We start from the raw sequence: 13,963 nt of genomic DNA on the forward strand, positions 1-13,963 counted from the left end.
CGCCCCCCTATGATCTCAAAGTCACACACAATACAGGAAAATATACTGGCGCTTCCCTCGATTTGCAACTCCTCAACACTGATCGTGCCTTGTCGGATTCAGAAGAAGCTCCTTACACTGTATGGACGCATGATAGCATAATCTCGTATAGCGACCGACCATTTATCTCCCCTGTGTGGAGCTAAGGGCTGTTTACTCCCTTGCAGGAAGTCAGTTGTCTACGTCAAAATGGAGGCCTCTTGCAACCACGACTTCAATGCTACCGCGGAGGATGAACTTAGCTTCGGAAAAAACTCCGTCATCAAGGTAGGGTGCCTTATCGAGTCGAGATAAATCATTTGTAAATCAAAAACTTATTTCAGGGTTCCTATGAATGGATATGGTGACTTTTAAGGGTATCTTGACTCACTTCCTGGTCGAATGATTTTGTCTCAGTCAGTGTATCAAATCTGCGTAGAATTTGTGTCACGTAAAATATCACATCCGCTCCAAGAGGGGCACGTCCTTGTGATTGTTTTTTATCGATAGTGTCCCAAGGAACCGTTTTGATTAAATAGAACACTACTGTTATTGATGTTAACCGATGATTGTTGACTTAAACTTCAGAATAAGTTTCAGTTTCATAACATTACACATCATTGAAGTATGTAGGCCTCAATATAGACATAATACAAAAAAAGAGTTGCCGTCATCATTTGTGATGGTATTACGCGTATTTCCTGTTCGTTGTGTTTATCTGTCTCATAAGATTAATTTGCCATTGTACAACTGGTGTATATACCCCTAACTGGTGTATATACCCCTAAAGTTTAACATTTTGGATATGTGTTTCTATTTAACTGATAAAGTTGCACAATGTATCCAGATTTTTATCATGCTTAGATAATTATCATGTTATCAACTCATTTACACAAATGTTACACATGCAGTCAACAACACAGGACCATGTAACTAATATTCTATACAACATGTACAAACAAACTCACAGTCGAGGTCTTCATCCTTAATAATGATATACAAGGTTAGGACATATTCTTTTCCACGTTTTGTAGGAAAACTTGCCAGCATAATTGCCAATCAGCTAGTGATGTACCAAACTTTCTTGACTATTATGTAATATTAGAGCACAATAATCGACAGCACAGAACAGAAAATTATTATTGAAATATCTATTATCTTAGATCATGTGTTAGATGTTTGTATAAGATATTAAATTACCTGTCATATCATATTTTTCTTGTGAATGATTGAGTGGTAAAATGATGGAGGTTATCATATTGGTTACATGTGGATTTGAAGTAGGTTGAACTTAAATGTGATTAATGTGATTAATGTTGTGAGCCCTTTATTCTTCTTCTAGAATATCTGCGTCCATTTCTGTGTGTGATTTGGTATTTGTCATGTGTGCTAAGATGACAAAATAGGGGATCACATTCATTCTTTGAAACTGAAAGTTATATTATTAAAAACATAAATATTTCCTCAAATCGTCCACCAAAATGGATGATAATCTTATCTCATATTTGGTTTATCAGTGACTACATGCACACACACAGAGGTACGCATAGTGAACCGTGATGTAAGCTGTCATTATGTATTCTTTTCTAAATGGGTCGGAATATGAAACAAAATATTTCAATAAGTGTATTTCTTTTGGATTTATCAATAATGAAACAAATTAATATCTTCCTTGTACAACTAACCTACAGAATAATATTTCTTGTATTCACTGCTGTTTGCCACTGTATTACCTCCCTTGATTAAGCATTGCTGTAGTCATGGTAGTATGGAGCTGTTTTGGCTCTTTGACGATGATGAAGGGCAGTTTGAAACTTGAAGAAAACATAGCAGTATGTTAATGGCAATATCTTGCAATATGTATTACAATATGTATCACAAAACAGACTATTGCAATATATCGGAAATATTGCAATGCTAAATACCAGGCTATACACCACCCTAGTTAAGTGTAACAGTGGGTGTGATATTACTAGTACAGTACATCAGTTTCTGGAACTAGATTTACTGATGACAAAACCAAAGTGTACTGGGGGAGGTGTTATAAAGGTGGATGTCCAAATGGGATCAATGAAGAAAGTACACAGTAATTCCATAGCTCTGAGACTAACCCACCATCCAGCTCCCCATTCCCATCTACCCACAACCACCCCCACACAAACATCTACCCACACACCCATCTACCCCCAACGCCATCTACCCAAAACCATCCCCACACAAACATCTACCCACACACCCATCTACCCCCACACAAACATCTACCCACACACTTAGCATGCTTAGTCATGTTGTTGATAAATTTAGAATACAACATTGGCACTGACCAAGCTTATAGCCTAAACACAGTTGTGTTTCTTTCAATTTAACCTAAGTTCATCCCCTCATCTACTGTCATCTTCCTGAGGCAAGGGAGTTAACTGACTTTAAAGTCCAGGTACCACCCTTGCCAGATAGGCTGGAATTCCTGGGATCGATTGTAGCACCACCAGTGGTTATTATGAGTTATGTCCCTTCTGAGCCTCTCCTATGGACCAATCCGATTCCATCACTTGCATTTGTTTTAAACAAAATGGTGGCCCCAGTCAAGACGATAGGATCGATAATCAAGATCTATATTGTAATAAAACGGGTCTTACATCGCGAAGTGCATCAAATCACGCGAGCACCTTGATTAAAAACATGAAAAGGTTTGGAAAATATCTGTTTGCAAATCCTGCATTCGACCGAAATCTGCATGACAGTTTACGAACCTGATTTCGATTTTGTTGCGAGATTTTGATTGGTCTATGCATAGACTCGTTAGTCCAGCCAAACAGTAACTCCATAATACCAGCCTAGTTCGGCAAGGATGGAAACTGGACTTTTATTGTCAGTTAACTCTCTAGCCTCGGGAAGATATTTACTGTGGAAGCACGCAACTACTACTACTACTACTACTACTACTACTACTACTACTACTACTACTTTTACTACTTATCATGCTTATAGGCCATTGATGTTGTGCATATTTCCAAACCACACAGGGCCATCCTCAAAGTGTTATTACTTCCCTGGTTAATCGACAGTCATTCTCAGCTTCCTGGGGAGTATACAACCCAAGCTGCCTGTCAGGCACTAGAAGGCTAACAGCCACATTGCCATCTCATCCTACCAGATTAACAGATGCACATTTCGAACAAAGTCACTTGCCCAAGGAGACACAACATGTGTGTCATGTGCTTCAGTTTGGGATGGTAGATATTTGCACAATGCTAATTTAAGCTGATGGATAATGTATCACTATGATAAGCATGTCATCAGTCTTGATCTCATTATTGGATCACTGGTCTTTTCATGATTTATTCTGACTTTAATGCTTGTGATGTATTTATGTCAATTGCAAGTGCAGGATAAGGAAACTACTAGGGTAACTATGGTAACTTGGGGACTTTGATTGGGTGGATCCTGAGTAGGACCTGGGTAGCCTTAGGATTACCCGGACCGTTGGTTAGTCATGTGATATATTGTTAAGGACACAATGAGTCGCTAAATGTTTGCATTTCTTTCTGACTGTGCATGCATTCCTTCTGACTTTTATTTGTTGAGTAAAGATATAACTTCTGTCAACTTCAGTGTATGCATTATCAGATCGTTTTCTGCAGCTTTTGACAGGACTCCTGCAATAGTTAAGACCTGGACAGGGTCGGGCAAGAGGGTTTCGGGTATCTAGGTAGGGTCGGGTAATAGGGTGTCGGGTACTTAGGTAGAGTCGGGTAATAGGGTGTCGGGTACCGAGGTAGAGTCGGGTAATAGGGTGTCGGGTACCGAGGTAGAGTCGGGTAATAGGGTGTCGGGTACCTAGGTAGAGTCGGGTATTAGGGTGTCAGGTACCTAGGCAGGGTCGGGTAATAGGGAGTCGGGTACCTAGGTAGAGTCGGGTAATAGGGTGTCGGGTACCTAGGCAGGGTCGGGTAATAGGGTGTCGGGTACCTAGGTAGAGTCGAGTAATAGGGTGTTGGGTACCTAGGCAGGGTCGGGTAAGAGGGTGTCGGGTACCCAGGTTGGGTGATAGGGTGTCGGGTACCTAGGTAGGGTCGGGTAATAGGGTGTCGGGTACCTTGGTTGGGTTGAATAATAGGGTGTTGGGTACCCGGGTAGGGTCGGGTACCCCGGAAGGATTGGGTGATAGGGTGTTGGGTACCTGGGTAGGGTAGAGTAATAGGGTGTTGGGTACCCAGATATGGTCGGGTAATAGGATGTCGAGTACCTGGGTAGTAAATTTGGATTCGTACCAGCCCTAGAAACCAATTGTTATGTTTAGTGTAGTACATGTAGTTGAAATAATTTGTACATTACATATAACTTTTTTCACCCTTTTAGTTTGTTTATCATAGGGGCGTTTGAGTAGCCTTGTGGTTAAAGCAAACACACGTCACGCTGAAGACCCGGGTGCAATTCCTAACATTTCTTGTGTCCCCTGCCATGATATTGCTGGAATATTGCTATAAACTGTGTAAAACCATACTTGCTCACTCATGGAGTTAGCATGGCCTTATGTAAATTGACCTCCTTGATAAGCCACATAAACAAGAGGTCACTCTGACTGTTAACAGTCCCAAAACACATTTAGAAAGTGATTGCAATAGTAAAGATAGGAAATGGAACAGAATCTTATGTGACACATATGTGGTAAGTTTGAGATGAATTTCACTCTAACTTGTCCAAGGTTGTCTCTTTGGACAAGATAGTTTTCAATTCCTCCATTCCAAGTGAGTCTAAAAAATTTGACTTTATGATATATGGAGAATTTGAAACGTCAGAAATATGAAAGATATAAGGTATTAATCATGTACTAAGGCTGTTGGCTAGGACCATACTAGGAAATCCTCAGATTTATTTACAGAACCAGTTCATCAACTGATGCTGAACAATATCAATAGAAATAGGAAGACATGGATGACATGTGTTGGAGATGTGTTTTCACCACCAGCGTGTTCTGTACAGAGTCTCAAGACACTGGTTATTGCTGTCTTTTGATATCAAATATATCGACACACGTCGATAAAACTTTTTAAACTCCCAAGGGTTTCAGTTTAAAACATTTTTCAAATTTATTATTTTAACTCCTCTGAAAGCCTCTGAGTTAAAAAAGTTTAATTGCCTTGTGTCAATATATTTGATATCAAAAGACACAAGGGTGAGATTCTATTTATCATTCAAAATCATTCTTCCAACTTTTTCCGCTTGTAACCAGTAATAACCAGAGTAAAGTATAAAGGTATAGCCAACCAGTAGTCTGTCTTACAGACCCTGATACAAATATATATCAAATACAGCCCATGCAAGTCTATAATGTTTGGCAAGTCTAGATTACTGCAGTATCTGAAACTGAAGAGAGTCTCTGGGCTCCCTTTTATTATGTTTTTATTAAGATAATTGAACAACTGTTTTTTCTCTACGATATGTTCATTTCAGAGACTCGATGTTAGTCTAGCCAACCAGCTTCAGTGGCAGAGAGATTAGTGATGATTTTCCCCCCAAATTTGCCTGCCAAGGGCATTTAGTTTCAATCCTAGATATCTCCCTGTACAATGTTGTTAGCAGACACACAAAGGTGGGTTTTGAATGACTTGAATCTATACTACTCAAGGGAAGTTAAAGAACTAAAGACTATAGTTAATCTGTCATGACCCTGTCTTCTACTTCTTTTGAGTAGTATATAATACTAGGACTGCCGATTTGTCTGAACCAAATCCCTCTTTAACTCTGCATGAATGTAACAAATAACATGTATAAACCCTTATAGAATATGAAAAATTCCAATGAAAATTGATCATGTTGATTTAATATTTTTAATCATGGTAACTATTTTCAACATGATAATCATAATAATATTTGTAGCAATGTTCAGTTTTGTTTACCATGTTTACCAGATCTGCTTCCATATTTCAATCAGTCAACAGTCAACATGGTCAATGACAGTTCTAGATTTGATTATGTAGATACAGGTCAAGTTCAATAATCCGTTAAATCCATCACTCCGGGTAACAAGGTCAGCGGTCATGCACACATGGACTTAAACTGTCGTGATAGTGTTTCACAGCTGCCAGCTGCAGCTGATTGATTTACATCAAATTCAATTAGTAAACATAGTAAACATGGTAAACATGGTAAACATGTCATATGTAATCAGGGGCTGGTTTCGTAACACAAACTAGCCTAATTTGTAAGTGTTCCAAAGCCATGTGGGTCTTCTTGACAGTTGTCAACCAGTGATGGATTTGAGAGAAGCTCTTAAGAACTGCTTGTGTGTAAAAGAGTGTCAGGTCCAATCCATCAATGACAGATTACTTGATCAAGGGTGGTTTTTCATGTGTTTGATGTCCTGTGTTGCAATAAACATGATTTATTTTGGGGAGGAGTAATTCATTGATTTTAGGGTTGGTTAACATTGTTACACTGTCCAGTTGTAAAAAAATCTCTCTGAGTATCTCTCAGCACAGTATACAGGTATAGGGGCTGGGATGAGTCCAAATTTACTACCCAGCTACCCACGCCACTATTACCCGACCCTACCAGGGTACCAGCTATAGGTCTCAAAGTTGGGTACAAAATGTCCGATTGGGAATAGCTTGACCGTAGCCCTGGTAAAATATATTTAGATACATGTATAAAACGATCTGGTCATGCATGCATTGAATTTGACTGAAGTTTTATCTTTATTCAAACCTATAAAGGTCAGAAGGTTTGGGTGCATAGTCAGAAAGAACTGCAAACAATAGTGAATTGTAGTGTAACCATAGAGTCCTATTTTTTTTTGGTCATTAAAAAATATATGACGTGACTAACCACGGCTCAGGGTGGTCCTGTGGGTACCGGATCCTACTCAGGACCCACCTGACTAGAGTACCAGAGTTACCCGTCCCAGCCTTAACAAGTATATCACACAATGTTCTTTACGTTCCTTTGTATGTCTTCAAAAAATAAGTCAACTATGTAAATTGATCAGGTTGCACACCCAAAATATTGGCTGCATCATTTTATAAATTGAAACACTGTATTTTCTGTTCTTTTGGATATTAAATAAATTCATAGGGAATACAAACTTTAGCATGTGCTCCCATATTTTATTTTGGGTAAATCTGTTTATGGCTTTTCACATCATGCTATCCAGAAAACAACTTAAAAAAGAGGTTTCAAAGTGTCTGTTTGATGTGAATGTAACCTCATGAGTGACTGTTTTAGTGGTAATTGTGAAGAATTAGTTCTGCAAGTTCACTGCATTCAGACCTGCTGATTCACTAATTTCAAGGTCTCTTTTTTCCTGGATTCAAAAAGATTTGCAGCCAGTTCTAAAAGAATTCAGTTTTCCACTTTTTATCAAATATAACTGCTGCTGTGCACTTATGGTGGGAAATGTTACCTGCACTTGGGTGCAACCTGGCAACAAAAGTTACCTGCACTAGCAATGTTTTACCTGCACTGGTGCAGCATGGATTAGGGGTGGGACGAGTCTAAATTTACTACCCGGGTACCCGCCCCCCTATTACCTGACATTACCCAGGTACCCACTGTAGGTCTCAGATGTCTTAAAATGTCCGATTGGGAACTTTTTTAGCACAGCCCTGACAAAATGTATTTAGATACATGTATTAAACGATCTGGTCATGCATACACTGAAGTTGACTTATTCTTTATTCAACCAAATGAAAAATCAGAAGGAATGGGTGCATAGTCAGGAGGAAAATCAAACAGTAATGACTTGTAGTGTAACGATAGAGTTCTAGTTAATTTTAGCCATTAGACAATATATCACATGACTAACCACGGGTCTGGGTAGTCCTGTGGGTACCCGGGTCCTACTCAGTACCCACCCGACCCAGATACCCGAGTTACCCATCCCAGCCCTTGCATGGATATAGCTTGAATATAGCGAAATGGATTCCTGTATATCTTGTGCCCACCTCTTAGTATGGAAACTCAAGGAGAGCATGTGTGACTGGCCCCATTGTGCACTGATGTCCCCACACACCCACCAGTATGACAAGGACTTCTTCCAAGAGCAGGACTAGCCAATCAGCATGATCAGATGGCTAGATTTGATTGTTGTGAAACGATAAGGATGTACATCATGTTTCCATGGTTTCCAGGTGTTAAACATGGATGAGGACAAGAACTGGTACAAGGCCGAGTACGGAGGGAAAGAGGGCTACGTCCCTGCAAACTACATCACCCTGAAACCCAACAGGTAGGTCGCCTTTACCCCCAGACCCATCGTCCCGAGGCAAGAGAGTCCATTAGCCAATATCAAAGTCTTATGTTCGCCCTTGACTTTTCAAGCCAACTTTTCTTTGTTCGATCATGATGCCACCCAGTGTAGAGCTCTAGTTTTGACCATTGTAAAGAAAATGCGGTATACTATCAGCATGATCAGATCGCTGTTCTTATTTCGAATGGCTTCACAAGAATAATGACTGATGACCTAGTTAATCAGATAATGAAGAGCTTTGAGATTTTAGCCCTGACAGAAAAATAGAATGACTGATTACCACTGTGAGGATACTTATTACTGCCGCATGTCACTGCAAACTTCATTGTATTTAAACTCAGATCTCTATTATTGTAAAATGCCTGCCTGCCGTGGTCGGTAAGTTTTTTCTTGGGCTGCATGAAGCTTCCTCTATCTGCCCGACTATCTGGCAGATGTTTTAACATTGTTTAAGGCTGCTTACGTATTCAGTTTTATCATAACTCCTTGTAGATTCTCAAGTAACTTTTTGCATTATTTCAACTGAATCAAGATTGTTATATTTTGCGAATTTTCAATGTTTATAATGTCGGAATGCGACAACATATATATGGGTCACCTGCTTGACTGCCTTGTTGGGTTTTATGTTTATTCCAAACACGGTAACTTACAATCATAGAGGCTCATGGTATTACAGTACAAATACCTGCACATTGCTGTAACATGGAATGCTCAGCATGGGTTGTCTAATAACAGAACTACATCTCAGGAACTACGATAAGAGTTTAATGGTTTGAGTTAAAATACAATGAAGTTTGCTGTCTAATATATAAAAGGCTGTAAGTACTTGGGTAAGTTTCAACTTGTCATCATTCACTGACATCACACATACATGACTTCTACTGCAGTGAATAATGCATCAGAAAGCTGCTATGTCTGCTTATTGTTAGTCAGTTTATGCGACATGTTGCACACTTGGGGCAGCACATGAACTAATACAAATTAGAAGTTACCTGAAACATTTTAAGCAGAATTATTTATAAAAAGTATCTGCTCTCACTCATTGTTGTGAAGATCCCCATTACACCGGACCCAAGGGAGTAAAATTATCTTGTTTATCTAAAAGAAACTGTCAATACCCAATTTGAATATTATGTTACTCATTGATAAAAAATGTTCCGTGTCTTCCAGTAAGTTAAGGTTTAACCCTCATTTGACCTGCAAACTACATCACCCTGAAACCCAACAGGTAGGTCGTCTTTACCCCCAGACCCATCGTCCCGAGGCAAGAGAGTCCATTGTCTTCCAGTAAGTTAAAGTTTAACCCTCATTTGACCTTTGCACATTGACTATGTGCCAATATTTCTCAAGATGCATTTCCTCGCACACTAAACAAACCATTGACACCATTGAACAAATGAAACCTCTACTCCTCAGACACCATTGAACAAATGAAACCTCTCCTTCTCAGACACCATTGAACAAATGAAACCTCTCTTCTTCAGACATCATTGAACAAATGAAACTTCTTCTCCTCAGACACCATTGAACAAATGAAACCTCTACTCCTCAGACACCATTGAACAAATGAAACCTCTCCTCCTCAGACACCATTGAACAAATGAAACCTCTCCTCCTCAGACACCATTGAACCAATGAAACCTCTCCTCCTCAGACACCATTGAACAAATGAAACCTCTTCTCCTCAGACAGCATTAAACAAATGAAACCTCTCCTCCTCAGACACCATTGAACAAATGAAACCTCTCCTCCTCATACACCATTGAACAAATGAAACCTCTCCTCCTCAGACACCATTAAACAAATGAAACCTCTCCTCCTCAGACACCATTAAACAAATGAAACCTCTCCTCCTCATACACCATTGAACAAATGAAACCTCTCCTCCTTAGACACCTTTGAACAAATGAAACCTCTCCTCCGCAGACACAAGTGGACGTATGAAACAGAAACTTTACATATTTGTTCTCACCAGTGATGGCACCACAATTTGTCCAAGAGTTTTGAATTGCAGTCATTCAAAAACCTACTCATGGTCATTAATCAGTCATTTTAGTTCACAATGTGATGACATTTTGTGGATGTGTAGATACTAGTGCGAGTCATTTGTTCAGTTTCTGCGGACTTTTGCACTTTGACCATTCTTAAAACGGAACTTCATTTTACTAAACAGCCATGTTTGTCCAACATATAATGCAAGTTGTTATATGTGTAGTAAGGAGAGGTCTACTCACACATGTTCTGATTTTCCCCATATTTCAATTTTGAACGTATTTGACCTTTGCACCTCGACCTTGCTGAAAGCTGAAACCACTCATGTCATAATTATCCAGCCATTTTTGTTCAAAATTAAGGATTACCTATGTGTTTTATCCTAGTTCATTGAGGTATGAATCAAAAAACCGATGTGCGATCTGTATGAACTCCGTTTCCTTGTTGGTATGCTTGATACTGAAAAATAGCACTAATCTGTGACCAGGCCTGATGACATCATGACGATACAGGTGAGCAGAAAGGGAATTCCCTTGACTGTAATTGGGATTCCCCGACATTCCACAGTGATGAAAATAGTCCATTTCGGTCGGGGTGGCTTCATTTTTTTCTTCCATTGGGAAATGATCGCCACAACTCATGACTCAGCTTTTCTGAATGCAAGAATTACAATAAACACAACGAAAATTAAAATACCCGGGGTAAAATGTAATGAAATTTGGTATATGTATAGTTAGCATGGTTTGTGGGTCTCAACCCATTATGTTCCGATTTTCTTGATATTTAAAATTTGATCTGACTTGAATGTTGCACTTCGACTGTACTGAAAGCTGAAGCTTGTTATGGCCGTATGTGAGATGGCTGCAGTACTGAAAGCTGAAGCTTGTTATGGCCGTATGTGAGATGGCTGCAGTATTGCCGATGTAATATATAGTTTTAGCTCACTGTTATGACCATAACCATGGTTACTCAGTCACTTTTATGCAAAATATAATGAAATTTGGTATGTAAACACGTATGTTCCAATTTTACATTATTTTAATTTTTTACCTTTTTATCAGCATATGATAAGTTTATGACCATGCTCTTGTGTTCTAACAAAATGTTTATTTGGATCTGTAAGCGTCTTCTCTGAAAATGCCAGACTGAAGGAGCTGACTCTTTTATCTTTTGATTACATCATTTTTTGTTCCAGTCATTAGATTTTAGTGCTCGTTTTAGTCCTCATTATTGCAGAACATATTTGGTTTATAAATGCTGACAGCAACTTTTGTTAAATTGTTAAATATCTACCTTTATTGACATTTTAAACTGTTTAAGTAAGACAAGTTCTATCGATGAACAGCTTCTTTATTACAATTAGTGTAGATCCTAACACCTTTATCAAGCAGGTGAAACAGTTCATTTGTTTGTTTGTTGTTTAACGCCGCGCAGTTTTAAACTGTTGACTAAATATCCAGTTGAGCTTCAGTGCTGTGGCACTATTTTCAGAGCTCGAGATAAGCTGCTTAAGCTGCTTGTGTAATATACGCTTTAAATAAACTGAAATACGCAGACAAATCAAATCCATGGACATCAAATACGCAACAAAAACTATAAATACGCCATTAAAATATACTTAATGCATATATTACAACCATTAGATCAAACGATTGTGTATATTACAACTGTTAGATGACATGATTGTGTATCGGATGATTGCGAAATTCACTTACCAACAGTTACATTCGGAGAAAGCTTGTGCGACAAACATACTAGATGCCAATTGAAAAGTGTATTGTGCATAGTCAATGTACATATTGTATCTTGAACAGTCACTGATTGGTGATTAAAAAAATAGTGCCATTCTTACAATGCTAGTTTTTGCAAATAAAAATGGCTTCCCTGAGAGGGAGACGCAAGCAGACGCAGATCTATAGCTCTGATTTTTTCTTTATTCTGCAACTGAAGGGGTTCCAGATGTTGAATATGTAGAATATGTGTTAGTGCTGATACTGATGCATATGATGACAGTAAACTGTTGAACATGACCAGTCACGGTTTTATGAACATATTTCTCATATTTATTTCATTTTCAATGTCAAAACTATGTTCATTTCAGCTGGTACATTGGCAGTATTTCACGCTTGGAAGCAGAAAGGAAATTATTGCCTTCCTACCAACCAGATGGGGCTTTCCTTGTGCGCAACAGTGAAAGTGCTCCAGGAGAGTTTTCAATTTCTGTCAAGTAAGTCATGGAAACCCCAAAACTTGTTTAACTGATGTCACAGGGTGCAGGTCACCTTCATGAAGATCCGGGTTAGAATTGGTCTTCAGCAAGCCATGCTTGTCCCCTTGAAGATGCGGGTTAGAATTGGTTTTCAGCAAGCCATGCTTGTCCCCTTGAAGATCTGGGTTAGAATTGGTCTTCAGTCGACCAATCTTGTCGTACGATGCGACTAACGGTATTGGGTGGTCAGACTTGCTGATTGGCTTGCCAATTGGGTAGATCTATGCTCATGATATCAATCACTGGATTGTTTTGGCCAGACTCTGGTATTTACAGACTGCCATCATATAGCTGTAATATTGCTGAGTGCGGTATAGCAACAAACAAATGAACTGGGTATAGGTGAGAGATCACCTGTCTATGACGTGTCAGAGGTTGTGGGTCTTGTTTGTTTCTTTGTTTGTTTCTTTGTTTAACGGCACACTCAGCAATATTCCAGATATATGACGCCAGTCTGTAAACAATTGAGTCTGGACCAGACAATCCAGTGATTGAAATCATGAGCATCGATCTACATATTTTGGATATGATGACATGCATCAACCAAGTCAGCAAGCCTGACCTCTCAGTCCTTTTGGTCGCCTCTTACAACAAGCGCAGTCTGCTAATTGAACGATCTGTCTAAAACAAAAGACTTGTATAATTTCTATCTGACATGTCTAGCAACATCAGCTAAAGATAGCCCTTATTTTATACTACTAGCCTTTTTTTTTACTACTAGTCATACTTTTTTCTACTGGAACTGATGTCAAGTAACTTGGCAAGTTGACTCACAGGTTTCGGCACAACCTGTTGTTCAGTATTACCGTATTCGACGTAATTAGCGCCACACTCTTATAAGTGCCCAGGGCGATATTTGCTAATATATTGGCTCGTGAACAATCCCAATTACCACCTATTCCGATTGATCAATGTACAGAAGACTTATTTATTCACGTATAATACGCACTCGTGTGTTATATGCAACCTTAATTATGGGCAATTAAATTCGGGAAAAATATATCTGTTGTACATGAACACTCAGGCTGTCAGCATAAACCATGAAATGTATCTTTAAACCATTTTTTTCACCAAAATAATATTCTAATAAGAGCCCCCTATTTCTAATTTTGAGAGCGCTGTGCGCGCTTATTACGTCGAATACGGTATATGGTATTGTACATGTTGTAAGTCTCATTACATGTATCAGCTGGGGCAGCGATGCAGCCTGGTAGTAAGGGCTTTAGCTTGTCACCCTCGTCACACCATTTTTGTTATACCCCCGACAAATTGTTATACCAAGAATCCGTCCGTCAGTCTGTCCGTCCGAAAACTTTGTCCGCGCGATTTCTCTTAAGCTATTCAGTGGACTCATCTCAAACTTAGCACATATAATCTGTGTCATATGGAGGGGTGCAGTCAAAAGAAAAAAAATGTTTTTATTAATTTTCCATTTT

The 13,963-nt window shown here is 39.1% G+C and overlaps 1 protein-coding gene across 1 annotated transcript in view; it reads left to right on the top strand.

Moving 5' to 3' along the window:
* The first annotated feature begins 211 nt into the window (after positions 1 to 211).
* LOC139468056 (growth factor receptor-bound protein 2-like) overlaps positions 212 to 13,963 on the top strand; it is a 28,012-nt gene continuing 14,260 nt past the window's right edge. Inside the window, exons 1-3 of the mRNA XM_071249755.1 lie at positions 212 to 306; positions 8,148 to 8,245; positions 12,360 to 12,485. Of these exons, the coding sequence (XP_071105856.1) occupies positions 229 to 306; positions 8,148 to 8,245; positions 12,360 to 12,485 (302 nt within the window). The 5' untranslated portion in view covers positions 212 to 228. The remainder of the gene's footprint in view (positions 307 to 8,147; positions 8,246 to 12,359; positions 12,486 to 13,963) is intronic.

This window comes from Haliotis cracherodii, unplaced genomic scaffold, assembly GCF_022045235.1.
Source record: "Haliotis cracherodii isolate W230 unplaced genomic scaffold, xgHalCrac1.p SCAF_2, whole genome shotgun sequence".
Classification (NCBI taxonomy): Eukaryota; Metazoa; Mollusca; class Gastropoda; order Lepetellida; family Haliotidae; genus Haliotis; species Haliotis cracherodii.